General features: G+C 57.4%; 6 protein-coding genes across 6 annotated transcripts in view; 3 read left to right on the top strand and 3 right to left on the bottom strand.

The window, feature by feature from the left end:
* Positions 1 to 467: 467 nt before the first annotated feature.
* Positions 468 to 7268, top strand: VDBG_00866 (pyrABCN; the record flags this gene model as incomplete). Its single annotated transcript, XM_003009137.1, has 4 exons — positions 468 to 1086; positions 1137 to 1609; positions 1693 to 7155; positions 7212 to 7268. The coding sequence occupies 4 exons, from the start codon at positions 468 to 470 to the stop codon at positions 7266 to 7268; spliced, it is 6612 nt and encodes a 2203-aa protein (XP_003009183.1).
* A 696-nt stretch (positions 7269 to 7964) lies between these two features.
* Positions 7965 to 8787, top strand: VDBG_00867 (pyridoxamine 5'-phosphate oxidase; the record flags this gene model as incomplete). Its single annotated transcript, XM_003009138.1, has 2 exons — positions 7965 to 8004; positions 8093 to 8787. The coding sequence occupies 2 exons, from the start codon at positions 7965 to 7967 to the stop codon at positions 8785 to 8787; spliced, it is 735 nt and encodes a 244-aa protein (XP_003009184.1).
* Positions 8788 to 9474: 687 nt separating this feature from the next.
* On the bottom strand, positions 9475 to 10311 carry VDBG_00868 (conserved hypothetical protein; the record flags this gene model as incomplete). The annotated part of the gene is made up of 2 exons (XM_003009139.1): positions 9475 to 10055; positions 10119 to 10311. 2 exons carry the CDS (start codon positions 10309 to 10311, stop codon positions 9475 to 9477), a joined length of 774 nt encoding a protein of 257 aa, XP_003009185.1.
* A 905-nt stretch (positions 10312 to 11216) lies between these two features.
* VDBG_00869 (predicted protein) lies at positions 11217 to 12158 on the top strand (the record flags this gene model as incomplete). Its single annotated transcript, XM_003009140.1, has 3 exons — positions 11217 to 11241; positions 11304 to 11465; positions 11812 to 12158. The coding sequence occupies 3 exons, from the start codon at positions 11217 to 11219 to the stop codon at positions 12156 to 12158; spliced, it is 534 nt and encodes a 177-aa protein (XP_003009186.1).
* Positions 12159 to 14755: 2597 nt separating this feature from the next.
* VDBG_00870 (predicted protein) lies at positions 14756 to 15346 on the bottom strand (the record flags this gene model as incomplete). Its single annotated transcript, XM_003009141.1, has 2 exons — positions 14756 to 14784; positions 14860 to 15346. 2 exons carry the CDS (start codon positions 15344 to 15346, stop codon positions 14756 to 14758), a joined length of 516 nt encoding a protein of 171 aa, XP_003009187.1.
* Positions 15347 to 18056: 2710 nt separating this feature from the next.
* The window catches only part of VDBG_00871 (predicted protein), a gene marked incomplete at both ends in the record, with an annotated part of 965 nt that continues 216 nt past the window's right edge, over positions 18057 to 18805 (bottom strand). Inside the window, 2 exons of the mRNA XM_003009142.1 lie at positions 18057 to 18112; positions 18177 to 18686. Coding sequence (XP_003009188.1) covers positions 18057 to 18112; positions 18177 to 18686 — 566 coding nt within the window. The remainder of the gene's footprint in view (positions 18113 to 18176; positions 18687 to 18805) is intronic.

Below are 18805 nucleotides of genomic sequence, written 5' to 3' on the forward strand. Positions count from 1 at the left end.
ACCCGGCTCGCCGTCCACTGTAGCACAGTGAAACGCGCAGCGCAATTGGGCCGAGCTTAGTGGACCGCATGCGTCAGGCAAGCGGAATTGGCCAATCACGAGGCCCCAAGCACACAGGTCTGCCCGCTAAGAGAGGGGCTTAGGCCCAGGCGAGGCGAAGGCTGGCAGAACTGGAATAGAAGAAAAAAAGTTTTTGGCAGTGGCCGTTCTCGGTTCTCTCTCCTCCTTCTCCTCTCCTCCTCCTCCTCACCATGATCCTCTGATCTGCTATTGCCTTCCCTCTGATCTCTGGCTGCAGATGATCCCTGGGAAGACCAGGAATACCTCAAACCCGAGACTCTGACCCTTAGAGCTCTCATACTTCTTCTATTACTCCCACCCGCTCTTGCGGCGAGCGAGCTCTGCCCCGCCTCCGTCATACCTTCCAGAACTGCCCCACGTCGAAATACCGATTAGAGTCGGCAATCATGGCGGGCAAGACCTTCCCCCCCGCCACGGCACGCCTCGTCGATGCCAATGGCGTTGATACCGAGCCTCTCATGTGCCTCGAGCTGCCCGATGGCTCTGTCTACCAAGGTTACAGCTTTGGTGCCCAGAAGAGCATCGCTGGAGAGCTCGTCTTCCAGACCGGCATGGTGGGATACCCAGAGTCGGTGACAGACCCTTCGTATCGCGGTCAGATCCTCGTTATCACCTTTCCACTCGTCGGCAACTACGGTGTTCCTTCGAGGGAGACCATGGACGAGCTCCTCGGCGACCTTCCCGCCCATTTCGAGTCGTCTCAGATTCACATCGCCGGCCTCGTCGCCGCATCCTACTCTGGCGAGGATTACTCGCACTTCCTCGCCGAGTCCTCCCTCGGTACCTGGCTCAAGGAGCAGGGCGTCCCCGCTATCTACGGCATCGATACCAGGGCCCTCACGAAGCGCCTCCGTTCCGAGGGCAGCACGCTCGGCCGCCTGCTGCTTGAGACCAAGCAGACCCTCACCAACGGCACAGCGAACGGTCTCACGTCTCATGCCTCGTCTCCCAAGTACGAGACGATTGAGTGGTCTAACCCCAATGAAAAGAACCTCGTGGCCGAGGGTGAGTCTATGCAGTTCACTCTGATTAAGCTTTCGCTCATTTCTCTCCAGTATCCATCAAGACCCCCAAGCTTTACAAGCCCCCTGCCAGCGTCACGCTGAAGAAGCACTCCTCGGGCCGCACCATCCGAGTTCTTTGCGTCGATGTTGGTATGAAGTACAACCAGCTGCGATGCTTCCTCAAGCGTGGCGTCGAGGTCCTTGTCTGCCCCTGGGACCACGACATCGTCGCTGCTGCTGACCAATACGATGGTCTCTTCATCTCCAACGGACCTGGTGACCCTGCCATGCTTGATGTCACCATCAAGAACATCGCGGCTGCTTTGCAACAGAACAAGACGCCCGTCTTTGGTATTTGTTTGGGACATCAGCTTCTGGCTCGTGCCTCCGGTGCGAGCACCACCAAGATGAAGTTCGGCAACCGTGGTCCCAACTTTCCCTGCACCCAGCATGATCACTGGAAAGTGCCACATCCCTTCGGAGAACCCCGGCTACGCCGTCGATGCTGGCTCTTTGACGGAGGGGTTGGCAGGAGCTTTTTTGCAACGCGAACGACGGAAGCAACGAGGGCATCATGCACAAAAGCAAGCCCTACTTCAGTGTTCAGTTCCACCCGGAGAGCACTCCCGGTCCCTGCGACACAGAGTATCTCTTCGATGTCTTCATCCAGGCCATCACCGACTGCGCCACTGATGCCAGCCTTCTCAACTCCCCTGTCAGCTTCCCTGGCGGCACTATTGAGGAGAACGAGCGCCTGCACCCTCGCGTCCACCCTCGCAAGGTCCTTGTCCTCGGAAGCGGTGGCCTCAGCATTGGCCAGGCCGGCGAATTCGACTATTCTGGTAGTCAAGCCATCAAGGCTCTTAAGGAGGAAGGCATCTACACGGTGCTTATCAACCCGAACATCGCGACCATTCAGACCTCCAAGGGTCTCGCTGATAAGGTCTATTTCCTACCTGTCAACGCCGAGTTTGTGCGAAAGGTTATCCAGTATGAGCATCCCGATGCCATCTACGTCACCTTCGGTGGCCAGACTGCTCTGTCGGTTGGTATTCAGCTGAAGGATGAGTTCGAGGCCCTCGGTGTCAAGGTTCTCGGTACTCCCATTGATACCATCATCACTACCGAGGACCGTGAACTCTTCGCGCGCAGCATGGACTCCATTGGTGAGAAGTGTGCCAAGTCCGCTTCTGCCTGCACCGTTGACGAGGCCATGGTTGCTGTCAAGGGCATTGGCTTCCCCGTCATCGTCCGTGCCGCGTACGCTCTCGGCGGCCTTGGAAGTGGTTTCGCCAACAACGAGGCTGAGCTGCTCGACCTTTGCAACAAGGCCTTTGCTGCCAGTCCTCAAGTCCTCATTGAGCGCAGTATGAAGGGCTGGAAGGAGATTGAGTACGAAGTCGTTCGTGACGCCCAAGACAACTGCATCACTGTCTGTAACATGGAGAACTTCGATCCTCTTGGAATCCACACTGGTGATTCCATCGTTGTCGCTCCTTCGCAGACTCTGTCTGACGAAGACTACAACATGCTGCGAACAACGGCCGTCAACGTTATCCGTCACCTCGGTGTTGTCGGAGAGTGCAACATTCAGTATGCGCTGAACCCCTTTTCAAGGGAATACTGCATCATCGAGGTCAACGCAAGGTTGTCCAGGTCTTCTGCCCTTGCGTCCAAGGCAACTGGTTACCCGCTTGCCTTCATTGCTGCTAAGCTTGGTCTCGGTATTCCCCTCAAGGACATTGCCAACAGCGTCACAAAGTCCACTTGTGCCTGCTTTGAGCCTTCGCTCGATTATGTTGTCGTCAAGATGCCTCGTTGGGATCTGAAGAAGTTCACCCGTGTCTCTACTCAGCTCGGCTCCTCTATGAAGAGTGTTGGTGAAGTCATGAGCATTGGCAGGACCTTCGAGGAGGCCATTCAAAAGGCTATTCGTGCCATCGACTTCCACAACTTGGGCTTCGGCGCCACCAAGGCTCTGATGTCCCTCGATGACGAGCTCCAGACCCCGTCCGATCAGCGTCTGTTTGCCATTGCCAATGCCATGCACGCTGGCTACTCCGTCGAGAAGATCTGGGAGTTGACCAAGATTGATAAGTGGTTCCTCAACAAGCTCATGGGGCTCAACAACTTTGCCAAGGAAATGGGCGGCTTCAACATGGCCCAGATCACTCAGCGCCCCGACCTGCTCCTTCAGGCCAAGAGGCTCGGCTTCTCTGATCAGCAGCTTGCTGACTTCTGGAGCACCAACGAGATTGGCGTCCGCAGGATGCGTGAGGAAGGTGGCATCATGCCCTTCGTCAAGCAGATCGATACGGTAGCGGCCGAGTTCCCTGCCCACACCAACTACCTTTACCTCACATACAACGCCTCCGAGAGCGATGTCTCTTTTGACGACCACGGCATCATGGTCCTTGGTTCTGGTGTGTACCGTATCGGCTCATCAGTCGAGTTCGATTGGTGCTCCGTTCGTGCCATTCGCACTCTCCGCCAGACTGGCCACAAGACTATCATGGTCAATTACAACCCGGAGACGGTTTCGACTGATTATGACGAGGCCGACAAGCTCTACTTTGAGAACATCAACCTCGAGACGGTGTGTGACATCTACGCTCTGGAGAATGCAGGTGGTGTTCTCGGAGCCATGGGTGGGCAGACGCCCAACAACATCGCACTGCCGCTCTACCGTGCTGGCATTAAGGTTCTCGGTACCTCACCTGAAATGATCGACATGGCCGAGAACCGTTACAAGTTCTCTCGTATGCTGGATTCGATCGGCGTGGATCAGCCCGCGTGGAAGGAGAACAGCAGTCTCGAGGATGCCAAGAAGTTCTGTAACAGCATATCGTACCCCGTGCTTGTACGTCCTTCGTACGTGCTCTCTGGAGCTGCCATGAACACGGTCTACTCTGAGCGTGACTTGGAGAACTACCTCGAGCAGGCTGTCGCTGTTTCTCGCGAGTACCCTGTCGTCATCACCAAGTACATTGAGAACGCCAAGGAGATCGAGATGGATGCAGTTGCCAAGGACGGCGTCGTTGTTGGTCATTTCATCTCCGAGCACGTTGAGAATGCCGGTGTGCACTCGGGTGACGCTACCCTCATCTTGCCTCCTCAGGACCTGGAGCGCGAGACAATTGAGCGAATTGAGGAGGCTACCCGCAAGATTGGCGCCGCTCTCAACGTGACGGGCCCCTTCAACATTCAGTTCATTGCCAAGGACAATGACATCAAGGTCATTGAGTGCAACGTTCGTGCCTCGCGTTCGTTCCCCTTCGTCTCTAAGGTTATGGGTGTTGACCTCATCGAGATGGCGACCAAGGCCATCACTGGTCAGCCCTTCACCGAGTACCCTCCCACCACTCTCGCCCAGAACTGCGTCGGTGTGAAGGTGCCCCAGTTCAGCTTCTCTCGCCTCTCTGGTGCCGATCCTGTTCTGGGTGTCGAGATGGCTTCTACTGGTGAAGTCGCCTGCTTCGGTGTTGACAAGTATGAGGCTTACCTCAAGGCCCTCATGTCCACCGGCTTCAAAATCCCCAAGGCCAACATTCTGCTGTCCATGGGCTCCTACAAGGACAAGAAGGAGATGTTGCCTTCTGTGGAAAAGCTTCAGAAGCTTGGCTACAAGCTGTTTGCCACGGCCGGAACTGCCGATTTCCTCCAGGAGCACAACATTCCAGTGCAGTACCTCGAGGCTCTCGGTGACGAGGAGGGAGATCAGCGGTCCGAGTTCTCTCTGACCCAGCATCTTGCCAAGAACACCATCGACCTGTACATTAACTTGCCTTCCAGCAACAAGTATCGCCGCCCCGCCAACTACATGAGCAAGGGGTACCAGACCAGACGTATGGCCGTTGACTACCAGATTCCTCTGGTCACCAATGTCAAGAACGCCAAGATCCTCGTCGAGGCCATTGCTCGTCACTTCGAGCTCAACGTCGGCAATCGTGACTTCCAGACCAGCCACCGCACCGTCTCTCTGCCTGGTCTGATCAACGTCGCGGCTTTTGTGCCTGGCATTGCCTCCTCCGGCACCAACGATCTTCAGTCGGTCACGAAAGCCTCGCTCCTGGCCGGCTTCAGCATGGTTCGCATCATGCCTGTCGGTGTCGAGGGTGCCGTGACGGACGCTCTCACCCTCAAGGTTGCGCAGAAGACCAGCCGTCGTGGTGGTTACTGCGACTACAACCTGTCAGTGTCAGCTACTTCGGACAACGCTGATCAGATTAGCCAGGTCGCTGGAGAGGTTGGATCGCTTTTCATCCCATTCAACCATCTGTCTGGCAACATCAGCAAGGTCGCTGCCGTTGAGTCTCACTTTGACAGCTGGCCCGAGCACAAGCCCATCGTCACCGATGCCAAGCTGACAGACCTCGCCTCGATTCTTCTGCTTGCGAGCCTGCACAACCGTCGCATCCACGTCACCTCTGTGTCGACCAAGGATGATATCAGGCTCATTGCACTCAGCAAGAAGAAGGGTCTCAAGCTGACCTGCGACGTGTCCGTCTTCTCCCTCTATCTCTCGCAGAAGGACTTCCCCGGCTGTGCTCTGTTGCCCACGGCTCAGGATCAGGATGCTCTGTGGGCTCATCTCGATACCATTGATGTCTTCTCCATCGGCAGTCTTCCTTACCAACTGGCCACTTCTCTTGGTCACTCTGTCGATGCCGCCGTCGGTATCGCCGACGTCCTGCCCCTGCTGCTGACGTCAGTGACCGAGGGTCGCCTGACCATCGACGACATCAAGACTCGCCTCTACGACAACCCGAAGCAGATCTTTGAGCTGCACGAGCAGGTTGGCTCTGGCGTTGAGGTTGAGATTGACCGCTCCTACAAGGTGCCCTCATCTGGTGCCTGGTCTCCTTTCGCGGGGCGCACCATGCGCGGCTCTGTGCAGCGCGTCACCTTCTACGGAAAGACAGCCTGCCTTGACGGCAACCTGCTGCCTAGCGAGCCTCTGGGCCAGGACATGTCGACTCACGGCGCTATGCCCATGTCCCCCCCTCTGAAGCCCACCGTACAGTCTCTCAACAAGGTCATCGAGTCTCCCCACGACAGGCGTTCTTCCATGTTTGCTGTGGGCCCCGCCAAGCTGCGATCTACCGATACGGCCAGCCAGCTGAAGAGTCTTGAAGAGCTCGGTTCCCCCATGGTGCTGCAGCCTGCTCTCGGCTCCCAGCTCCAGGACCTCATTGCCCAGCCCTCTTCCTGGCGCCACCAGAATGTCCTTTCGGTCACGCAGTACACGCGCAGCGACCTGCACCACTTGTTCACCGTCGCGCAGGAGATGCGTCGTGGTGTTCAGCGTGAAGGTGTTCTCAACCTCCTGCGCGGACGCCTCCTCTGCACTCTCTTCTACGAGCCCTCTACCCGCACGTCCGCTTCCTTTGACGCTGCGATGCAGAGGCTTGGTGGCCGCACTGTGGTGATCTCGACATCTCACTCATCGGTGCAGAAGGGCGAGACGCTGCAGGATACTCTCCGTACTCTCGGTTGCTACGGCGATGCAGTCGTGCTTCGACACCCCGAAGAGTCCAGCGTCGACGTTGCTCGCAAGTACGCCTCTGTTCCCGTCATCAACGGCGGCAACGGCAGCAAGGAGCACCCGACGCAGGCGTTCCTGGACCTGTTCACGATTCGTGAGGAGCTCGGAACCGTGCAGAACATTACCATCACCTTTATCGGTGATCTGCTGTACGGCCGCCCCGTGCACTCACTTGTCTATCTCCTTCGTGACTACGGCGTGCGGGTGCAGCTCGTGTCGCCCAAGGGGCTCAGGCTTCCCGAGGAGGTCCGCAACTTCCTCGAACAGTCTGGCCAGCTGGCCTGTGAGTCGGAGGAGCTCACGGAGGAGATTCTCTCCAAGAGCGACGTCCTCTACTGCACGCGCGTGCAGAAGGAGAGGTTTCCCTCGGTGGAGGAGTACGAGCGAGTCAAGAACTCGTACCGCATCGACAACAAGACGCTGCGGTCGGCGAAGAAGGACATGTGCATCCTGCACCCCCTCCCCAGGAATGAGGAGATTGCGCAGGAGGTGGACACGGACCCGCGGGCGGCGTACTTCCGCCAAGTAAGTGACACCCGAGGGACTCAGGGGAAGAAAAGACATGCTAACCAAGTCACCAGATGCGTTACGGCCTGTACTGCCGCATGGCTCTGCTTGCACTCGTTATGGCGCCTTAGACGACTTTTTGGGTTACATTCAGGATCGCGTTCGGACATTTCGGTTATGATGTGAAAAAAGTTTTTGATGTGCGAATCCGGATCACCAAGGCATTAGGGAATCTGGTTCTCTCTGTTTTAGCATAGTATATAGCAGTAACCCCGCAGGTGCCTCACGGCGTCTCGTAACTGCATGTTGGGTGGGCGTAACTGCGTACTGGCCGGATTTGATGTATGTTCGTACGTACATTCAGGTAGAGAGGCGTTGTATGCTTTTCTTGTTAGAGTCGTCACACTCGTGTCTATGAGACCGTCATGTGTTGGGAGGCGTTTTAGATACCCATTGATTATACGTTTGTGTGTTCTGTCCGTTTGCGTATGTTGCGTATCATGTGGTATCGTGTGTTGTATGTGTGTCATGTCTGGGGGGTCCAGGACTTTCGGGGTCCAAGTGGCCCGCACCCTGGGAGGTTTGGTGACTTGTGATGGGAACAAAGTAGACCCCCCCTGCCCCTCCATGACAAGCCGTCATCAGTCACCCCACCATCGTCACTACCCTGACCACCAGCAACAGCTCACTTCACTGCTTGCATCCGGCAATTTGACATCTTCACCCTCGTCAAACTCGCACCTTTTTCCCAACGCCACACGTAGGCATCTCCAACAAGTTTTTCCATGCGTTTGACGCAAAGACTCCTATTCTCCAAATCCCTCACCATGGCCCTCCACCCGCCGAACGACCCCTCGAAGCTCATCTGTGAGTCTCTCACCCCACCTTGCCTTTCCCTCCCCGAACCTAGATGCCGCATCGCATGCAGCGCGTCGGCAAATTCCTGACATACCAGCACAGTCGCTCCAGCAGGCTCCGAAGCCCACGGGCAGGCGGCGCAGTTCACGTCACCAGCCCTGCACCGCGCCGACCTCGACCCGACGTCGCCGACGGCGCAGTTCCACGCCTGGTTCCAGGCGGCGCAGGCGGCCCCCGCCGTCGCGCACCCAGAGACGTGCACGCTGGCGACGGCGCACCTGCCCTCGGGCCGCGTGTCGGCGCGCACGCTCTACCTCAAGGAGCTCCGACGCCGCGGGCGCCTACGTCGTTTACTCCAACTTCGCCACGTCGCGCAAGGCCGCCGACCTGGCGTCCAACCCGCGCGCCAGCCTCGTCTTCTGGTGGGAGGCCCTGCAGCGCCAGGTCCGCGTCGAGGGCGTCGCCGCCCGCGTGCCGCGCGAGCAGAGCCAGACGTACTACGACACGCGCGTGCGCGGTAGCCGCCTCGGCGCCTGGGCGAGTCGCCAGAGCCAGGTGCTCGAGGCGCAGGGCGACGGGGACGACGGTCGGGCGCAGCTCGAGGGGTGGGTCAAGGAGGCGGAGGCGCGGTTCGACGGCGAGGAGAAGATTCCCGTGCCTGAATTCTGGGGCGGGCTGAAGATCGTGCCGGATCGGGTTGAGTTTTGGCAGGGCAGGGACAGCCGGTTGCATGATCGGTTCGTGTACGAAAAGGACGGCGAGGCGTGGACACTCAACCGGCTGAGCCCGTAGAACGGAGAAACAATGAAAAAGAGGACTAGTGGACGGCTGCTGCTGGGCCGCTGCTGAACTTTGCTTGTGAATTTTGCCAGGTCGGAAGGACTAACGAGGCGGTCTTCATGAGGCTCACGAGTCAACAAGACGGAAATCCCGAAGGTGAGATAGTAATAAGTAGTATGTCGTCAGGTCTGACGTATAAACATTAGAAATAGCAAGGCTATGAGACAGTATAGAGGGAAATCGCTGGTTTCTCCGTCCCGTGTTACGATCCCCATATGTGCATGCCGCAGAACGCCGAACCTCGATCCACGCCTCCGAGTCCATAATCCCAAACCGAAGGAAATATGGTGAGCAAATGTGTAACATGTAACCCCCATATATGACCTGATATCAGTTTGATGCACGCGAAACGCCTTTACCAAACGCATCCCATGCGTGGTATCGAATTCGCCCCATATCGCTAGTGCCGCCAGTTGACTCGTAAAAATGCAACAATAAAAATTTAAACTTCGAGCTCATCGACACAATGTAACGCCGCGATCTAGCTCTCCTCGCCTACGGGAGACAGGGAGCCCAGAGTGGCCGATCGTGGCAGGGAAAGGTAGTCATTCGCCGGCGAACCACCGCCGTCCTCGTCGTACACTGGGGTGTCGACAGGAGTCAGCTGCAGGCCAAGGCCAATGACCGCAGTGCCAACGCTCATACTCTTGCTTTTGCTGTGGCCGCTTCCGTCACCCGCGTTCTTCTGCACAGGTCGTTGGGCAGGCCGGTAGTGCGCGCGGCGAGCTGCATATCGACCAGCGTCTCGGTAATCAGGTCCTCGTCGTCAACAAGTGGCTTAATGCGCCAGTTGAGGTTCTCGCAGATGCAACGCTCCGTGACATTGAGCTGCTCGCAGGACCAAATGTTGCGGCCCCACGAGGCACAGTAGTATGCAGTGGAGTCTTGCTGGTCCTCGGTAAACTTGGCGGCAATGACCAGTGCAGCAAGAACGATGAGCTCAGGCTGGACAGAGTCGATGTGCATCTGGCGCTGCTGGAAGAAAGGCCCCGCGAGAGAGTGGCGCTTGCTGGGCGACAGGCTGGGATCGGCAATGAGCGGGCAGGAGAGGCGCCAGGAGAGGGCAAACTTGGAGTTGAGAGAGTCGAGGATGCAGGATGCGAGGGCGATCGACTCGAGAGGCAGGGCGGTGCGTGCAAGGAGCGATTGGACAGCACTGGTGGAGGGCGTGCGGAGAGATGCGGAGGTGGGGACGAGGTTGATAAGATGGACGGCAGGGCCTACAAAGACGCTGTTGTTAGTACACAACCGAATCGAGCATGTTGGGAAGCAGCTGCGCATACCGAAGTACTTGTCCTGGAGCAGCTCGGCGTCAAGCTCGTCGAAAGAAACCTTGGGGCTGTGGTCGGCTGAAGAGTTTCGCGAGGACAGCGGTGGTGTGGGGAGGTTCGACAGCGGACGGTAGGTGAAGTACATGTCCTCGACTTCGTAGTCGTCGTCTGAGACAACAGCGGGATCTCGTGCCATGATGCCCATTTTGACGCTGGCTGCTGAGAGGCTGGCTGATAGGTGGACGGAGATATGGATGTATGGATGTGAATGTTCCGTTTTGTTTCGTTTCGTTTCGTTCCCGTCACACACCGATTTGCAGAAGAGCCTTTGCCAATGATGACAGAACTTTCTTTTGAACGTGAGCGTCTATGGTTGGGCCTGCGGTGGTGGCACGACAGGGTCGACTCTTCCAATCCTCAAACGTGGTGCACGCACAGAGACACTGCTCATATTTCGCCTAAGACGGATCAAGCAGGAAGGCTCGTGTGGTCAGACTCCAGTCAGTGGCGAATAGCTTTAGAACTATGGACTCTGGTTATTGCCGATTTTCTCGGAGGCTGAATTCGAAAGAGGAAGTGGTAGAGCTACGGAGCGGTCGACTGCTCCAAGGGGGGGAGGGGGAGGTTCGGTGGTATATATATATATATCCGTGGCCTTGTTCGGAGGGGGGCGTGGATTGGGAGGGGGGAGTTGAGAGCTGCTTTAGGGGAAGAGGAAACACGAGGAAAATGACCCGAGCTCTTGCTTGGCTGAGAGAGGAAGAAAGGGGATGGAGATCCACGAAGGCCCGGGTTAGCTCCTGGTCCCATGCACCTGCTGCAATGTGCAAGGCCCACGGTCTAAGGGCCCTTGGGGCCCTCCCCTCTCAAAGACTCAAGGCCTAAGGCCCCTGGCCCGAGAGCCCACGGCCCGAGCTGGAGAAGTGAGCGCGAGCACGTCAAAGGCGTGCGGATGAGAGGCTGAAGCCCACTGTGAGTTGTGATTCTCGATGGGGGTAGTGCGTGGGCGGTCAGCAGGGTACGCGGGTGTACCCGATGCTCTGCGTTCACCGCGCATGACCGAAGGTACCCTGCGGTAGCGCTCTGAAACAGCCATATTTTCGGTTGGCCATGGCGGTGATGGCGCAGCCGGCAGGTGAGTGGATCCAGGGCCCAGCCAGGGGAACCCCTTCAGAGGACAAGCACCGAACTTTACAGGGCCTCTTTGGCGCCAAGGGTTTGCCCCGGTGCAGAGTGACGATGGGGCAGGCGTGGCGTCAGGGGCAGGATCATCAGATCACTCTTGCCAACCTAAAGTCCCGTCCCTTCAAGATACTGATTCAGAGCTGCAAGAGCTACCACAACGGCAGGGCAGGGCAGGTAAGGTAGGTACGTAGCCAGCTAGCTAGGTATGCCAGACACGGAGACGGAGACAGAGACAGATACTGCAGAAAGATATGCACCATGACCACCACCACCACCAGCGACCTGACAATTCGGCCGATGATCGCTGTTCATCACAGGCACCTCGTCATCATCTCCAATCAATCACTGACCACCCGTCGGCATCCCTTCGCCAATCAGGGAAATGGGTAGCGTGACGCATGAACTGATGACATCGCCATGGACGTCCCCCATCCTTAGGACGGGCAAATAAGGCAACGCTGTGCTGTACAAACCGACAAGCATGTGTGTTCCTACAGCAGACTGCCTGATTGACTTTCAGGAACAAGAGCTCCTCTCCACCCTCGATCCCTGCCTCTCGGGCTCAACCCCAGCGACGCCACATCTGCGATCATGATGTCGCATCTGTCCCTGAACCTTGCGAGGACTTTGTATGCCAGCGATGGCGAAGGAGATTGGGATCGGTCAACGATGTGCCTTGGCAGGTCCCTTGATTCTGGGCAGAGCCTATACCGAGATGCACACATAAACACTGGCGTCAAGGGCAGTGCGACACCAATCCACTCGCTCCTACTTGAGAGACGAACTATCGGATGTCTGGCACTCGTGTTCCTTGCCGCGAGTCCCGTCAGGCGGTTTTTTGGTGCCGATCAATGCGTCGCCTTCTGACAAGCTTGTCCCATCTCCACAGCGCAGTCGAGAGTCGAACAGCGATTCAGCAAAAACGAAAATAGGACAAGTGAGCGGCTTTCCCCAGATACCGAGACCAAGGAGACTTTCCAGACTTCAGCACGTTCAGGTCGAGCCCACTAACGGGCTGCCAAGCCACCCACCACGACGCCCGTAGGCAGATTTTCGACGCCCTTCTACCACAGAGACCAGTGGACTAGCCAGCACATGTCTTGCGTAACGCCATTGCTAGGGCTGAGGATCGCAAAGCCGTCTCTCAGCTTACAACAAAGAAACCACATCGGCGGTACAAAGAAATTGTGACAAGGCATGGTGCATCGAATTGGGATCAGGCGTCCTAATTGGGACCGACTCGAACAATCTAACTCCCTCCAGACACACACAGCAAGACACAACTATCGGCCCTGCATCAACAACCGCTACTTGCATCTTGGCTGGCCCGACGAGCACAATGCACTTTCCTCGACAGGTAGTCAGCCAAGGGGTGGAGAAAAAGTCCATCGTCCTCAGGAAAGTAAAGCCCACGTTCGCTGACCACCAGTTGGGCATCTACGGCCGCAATCGCCTACCTGCATTCGTCACCGCCTTCTTTGTGATGCAGTTGAGCTCTGTACTAAAGACGCAACGCGATGCAAGGTAGTCGCATGAGCCAGGGTTCACACAGACTCGATATCGGAGTAACTCAACTTCCACTCAATAGCCTTAACGTGGCTTCAACAGCGAAGTGCTACGCAAGGTTCAGCCGAAGTGAATCGACACGGAAGCCAGGCTCGGGACCGACGTTGCATCGAACCATGCTCAGGGCAAACAGCAATTCATCACCAACTGTGCGCATATTCGAAAACCCCTCGCCCCACTGGAGAACACGATCTTTCGCTAAAAATACTAGTCTCCATCGTGGGTCTTACTACCGGGCAGATCACCATCAACTCCGACCCCAACCTCCGAGTAACGCCAGTCGTGTCAGCGGGCTCTTGTACTGTACATTCCAGCAGCTCGTGTAGCATGTCAACTAGCACCTTCGTCCAAACTTTGACCCTTCTACTCAGACCTTGGCAGACCTCGTTTTTGGGCGCCATCCAAAACCCACCAGACAGTGGATAGCGACTGGTGAACGATGCCAGGGTACCCTTTCTTTCGATTCTAGCGAGCGCCATACGAGGGCATCGAGATCCGAACAAGCCAGCACGAGCGCCAAAGACCCGGGTTTTGGGGGGGGAGACAAGTTCTCACTGTTGAATGTGTAGCGAGAAACCCATTCGGGAACGAGGAGAAGAAACACTGACACAGCACACACCCCACGCTAATGTCAGGTTTCATTCGGCAGTAATTGTAATCCTCCGGCCCGGTTGTCATGGCCGACTAACGACGAGAGTGCCGACCTTGAGTACAGAAACCCCATCGCGCGCCGCAGTGACGCTTATTGTATCGGACGAAGCTCCAATGTCAGCCGCACTTGTGCAGGGCGAGGAGGCTATTGTTGACTCGTGGCTCACTGATGCGTCACGTTTTTTTTTCTCATACAGGTTTCTCTGGCTGGATCTGGGCCCGGGCCGCGACAGGTATCCATTTGACCAATCCGACGCCAATTCTGTCCGTCATTCAGCTGTAATTCGTCGTGGCCGTGCCATCGTCCTGGAACCGCCCTCAATGAGCCTCATGGCCGCCAGACGGCACCACATTGGAAGCCATGGCCAGTGCATTGGCCTCACGACGTGCCCTGAAGCGGCTTCGTCCCATCGTTGTTGAAGAGCACACCTGAATCTAGAACGCCAGCGGCACCTGAACCAATTCAGACTTTTGAACCCGATCAGGTGCGGGTGCTAGGACGCCTTTGGCAATATTTCTCGCCTAGGCTTTGCTTTCTCAGGCGCGACTATCCTGAATGGGCAGACTAGCGACTTTGTGTGTCGCTGGCGGCGTGATATCCCATTGTTGCTCAAGGGTCCAGACCCAAGGGTCTGGATTTCTTCTTTTTAGGAGGACGGGAGGGCTCAGGAAGTCTGGGACACGGTTCTGCCATGTGGCTGGAACATTTAGCTTCTTTTGCAATAGCTGATGCGAATGGCCTCAGCAGGCTCGCCGGATCTAGTGAGTCGCACTATTTCGCCAGGGCTAGATTCTGGTCGTGTTGTTGGCGCGATGCAGCGCGACCCATGGTGCATGAATACACGTGTATGTACATTGAACCAATAGCTGGTAGCACGTTGCAGAGGAGGGACGGTTTGTTCTGGTAATTTCTTTGGCTCTCATTCATTCTCATCCGCATCCTCAGGTCAGGCCAGAGGCCGAGCCGCAAGCTCAAGGCAGCGCTGACCAGATGCTGAAGATGCTCGATTCGACCTCTAAATCTTCTTCTCTCTTCCACTTCATGCTCCCCCCTTTCTGAGTATGACAGATGCACCGCATTGCCCGTGTGAACCATTAACTCGACCAGCGACAACAACTCGCAATGCTACCACTGCCAAACAAGCCCTCCGCACCGATCCTGAGTCCTCTGTTCTTTAGTGACCCGGCCGGGGAAGCGGGGCGGGGGATGCTCGGATCGGTGGAAACCACCATCAATTCCCTGCAACTTAGTTCTTTGCGACGACGACAAAGTTTGCTATGGCATCGTTAGTCGTGATTCAAGCTGGCGAGAACATTGTGGCAAGGAGGAGGGGTGAAGAGGGCTACATACTGGGCTGCTGCGCAATCTGCGCGACCTGAGGGATGACGTCGCCACCGATGAACTGGGCGAGGTTGACGCCCTGGATGCCGCCCACGAGGCCGAGGTTGAGGCCGCCGAGGCGCAGGTCGACGAGGTTGAGGCCGTTGAAGACGCCCTGGCCGTGCAGGGCGAGGAGGGTCTGGAGCTGCTGCAGCTGGAGCAGGGCGAGGACGTCAAACTGCTGGACGTTGAAGAGATGCTGGAAGTTGAGCAGGTTGAAGTTCTGGACCTGGCCGAGCTGGGCGAAGAGGTTGAGGTCGACGCTGTTGAGGCGCAGCAGGTAGTTGAGGTCGACGTTCTGGAAGCCCTGCAGGCCGTTGAGCTGAGACAGGTCGAAGACGGCGCGGGACTCGAGGGACTGGAGCGACGGCGTCGAGGCGGCGGTGTTGGAGTCGGCGACGGGGGCGGCGGCGGCGAAGGTGGCCATGGCGGCGGCGATGATGGTGGAGAACTTCATGTTGGCGGTAGGGAGTGTGTGGATGGTTTGATTGATAGTGAGTGGTTGTTTGCAGGGGAATTAGAGTTATAGGACACAAGACAGGAATGAGCACAGCTCTGGGTGTTCAGGGTATCTTTTGAAGAAGAAGGGAGTGAAGTGAACAACGAGCACAGCTTGAGGTTTATTAGTTAGTCGGAGAATATTCAGGGGGGGGATGTTTGGCTGGAGACTGGTGAAGATCATCCAGGAGACGCACCTCTGAAGAGAAAGAATGGAAAAGTATGAGAAGGAATGAGACCGGACCAGATTATTGTGTGTGGGATGAGGAAACAAAAAAGAAGATTGCATTGTCGACGACGGGACGACCTCTTATATATCAGGCGTGCCAAGGATGGTATCTCGAGGCAGCAGACGAGGCGGCTGGCACGGTTCCCCCTCCCCCCTCCCCCCTCCCCTTCCCCTCGGAAGATTGCTCTGAGGAAGATCCGTGTCCATCGCGAACCAGTCGTGGCCCTGCCTTCCCATACACAAAGATTAGGCTCAGTCAAACATCGACAGGGGAGAGCAACGGGTCACATCATGGGGCTCAGTGCAGGCCTGGCATGGGACGATACGTTTCCCCGTGCGCACGTCGTGGCACCTTTACCAGTCGGATGGCATCTTGAGGGGCGCAAGGGGGGGGGGGGCTGCTCACGAGGGACAGACGTATCATCGTCCCAAGTGCCATACAAACAGCCAAGGAACATAGTACATGGTTGCCCGAGCACTGCAGGTAATTGGCAGCAGCAGGAGCAGGAGCAGGAGCAGCGGCAGGGCTGGGATGGTAGCGCTTTGAGACGACGTGCCATCCTGGGGACGGGACCCTGCGTTGCCGAAGGGGCTCAGCTCCGCATGAAAGCCCAGGGGCGGGGGACTTGGTTGTAGATGGACGACTTTTAAGTCTATCTGGGAAACGAAGACTGGATTTAGCAGGATTTCCTGTTGATCACGCGAGGCAGGCCCAATGACGACAGGAGGTTACGGGGAATAGGTGGGACATCCGGCAGCGGCGAGACGGTGTGAGGAAAAGCCAAGGACCGGATGGGAGGTCTTCCTCAGGGTGAGGTGGGAACAGCGGGATCGGCGTCTGGGCGGCTGGCCGTCTGATGAGCTTTTCGATGCGCGGGTGAGAGTGTGACGTTGGCATATAGCAGAGAGGCACAAGTGTACGGCACAGTCACAGCGTAGCACCGGCCGGTTTGGGGGGTAGGAAGGGGGGGGTCCTTGACGATATCAGACGACGAAAGAGTGGGCGCGATTCAATTGCCGATGCTGGTGACCGAGGATCAGGCGTGGTTAAACACCAGATGATGGCTTTTTTCTTCCGTCACCTTCCTTTCTTTCCCTGCTGCTTCGCCGAAGCGGTCAAAGATGCTCTCTGGCCCCGGAGGCGTGACTCGGACACGACGCCCCAAGACGGCCAAGAACTGTCAGGAACTGGTTCGAAGAAACGTGGACGTGGGATTCCATGTGGGGTAGATGCATGTGTCGAGGTCAAGGCGCAGGCTGTTTGCAGTTGCAGAGCCGCGTCTCTCGGAGGTCTTGGGCGCCTTGCGACTCTTGGGCGTCTTGGGCGTCTTGGTACACCAAACACCCACCAGAGAAGGGTCCTTGGTACTTGGTTGGGGCGCCTTAAGAGGCTCAAGTAAGGTTTGGCGACATGCGCACACGCCCAAGGGCAATCCGACCACCCACATGGCCACACGAGCCTTGCACACACGAGCCCCCTTGCCCACAGAAGCCTTCGGTACGAGAGGCATGCACACGAACCCCCTGCACGTCTGTCACCCCGCCCGTGTCGGATCTGGCTGCTCCTGTCATGCGTCCGAGCGGCCACTGACAGACGAGCACCTCCCTCAGACCGTCACAGGCCGCCGATGATGCACAGTTTGCATTGACGCTGCCACCTGTGCTGGGCCCGGAGCTTGGGGACATCCGGGCAGCTTTCTGACAAGACGAACGTGACAGTGTCTTGGCTTGGCCAGGCTGGTGTCACCTCGGCCAGGCTGGTGTCGCCTCGGCCAGGCTGGTGTCGCCTCGGCCAGGCTGGTGTCGCCTCGGCCAGGCTGGTGTCGCCTTACGCGCACGTCTGTCAGCTCTTTCGTCAGATGGGATGGCAGATATGGTGACGGCGGATTGGGACGGCCTTGGGACGGCCTTGAGACCGTGCATGTCTCTGGTGGGCCTGCTTCTCAGGGCAGAGGGCCATGCCTGGTTTCATTCACGATGCATCTGGCGGCAGGCCATGTTGTCTAAAAAATCTGGTGTCTGGTATCTGATGGCACGCAATGGCATCTCGATATGTATGGTAGGTGCATGGCGTACAGACTACATCGTACTCTGCGAATTGACCAAAGCGCGCAACTGCACAGTCCGACGTCGAAGGGTTCGCTGGCGAGGCGAGCGCCAGGATCCAAATTTCAGCGGCAGTGCTTGGACAAATGACGACTGCACCAACACAGAAAGCGCAGCAGGCGAGGACTAATATCATAGGAATTATTTTATTGAACATGGATGTCTGTCTCACTCAGGCTGACAAGCCAGAAATCCCCTCCATCACATACCGCTCGGCGCGAGGCCCGGACTTCCCTGCCAAAGGGAAAGAAAGCCCAGTGCCCTCCTTCGCGCAAGCTTTTCCAGGTCTTGAAACCCCTCCAGCTGTGTTCCTTTTTGGTATCCTTTTACTCTTCTACGCCTTGCTGAGGAGCAGCTCCTCTTGGCGCTTGAAGATGCCTCCACGGCCTCCTGGTCACGAGGTCAGCAAAAGGTGAAACATGTGACGCTTGCTTGCATTGTGCGCCCAACGTACCAAAGAGCTGGTTCTGCTGCAGCAGTCCCACAATGTCGACCTGGGTGATGAAGCCCGCCGACTGGATCTGCGCAATCTGCTGCAGCTGGAGCAGCAGCTGGAGCTCCTGGCCGATGCCAATGTTGGCGAGGCCGTTGAGGTTGAGGATGCCGCCGAGACCCATGGCTTGCGTCAGCTGGACAATGGCCTGCGTGAGCGCCGCCTGCTGGCCCTTCTTGTCGCCGCGTCCCTGCCCGCCGCCGCCGAGGATCTCGTCGATGATGTTGTTGCCGTTGTTCTTGTTCTTCTTACCGCCGCGGCCTCCCTGGCCGTCCTCTCCATCATTGTTGTTGTTGTTGTTATCGTCGTTGTCATCGTTGTTGTCGTCGTTGTTCTGTCCATCCTGGCCTTCAGCTGGGGGTGCCGTCTCCTGGGCGGCCTCCTCGGTGGTGGTGCTGGACTCGGCCAGGCTCTCCGACGCGGCAGCGTCGCCCTCGGCAGGTGCCTCACCCTCGGCGGCGGTGCCGTCACCTCGGGAGCGGCCTCTTCAACGGCGCCGACGACTCGGCAGGCGGCGCAGCGGCGCCCTTCTCGGCGCCGGGCCTCGTCCTGGTCTTTCCTCGACGGCGGGGCTTCGCCCTCGCGACTGC

Source organism: Verticillium alfalfae, genomic scaffold, assembly GCF_000150825.1.
Source record: "Verticillium alfalfae VaMs.102 supercont1.1 genomic scaffold, whole genome shotgun sequence".
NCBI lineage: Eukaryota > Fungi > Ascomycota > Sordariomycetes > Glomerellales > Plectosphaerellaceae > Verticillium > Verticillium alfalfae.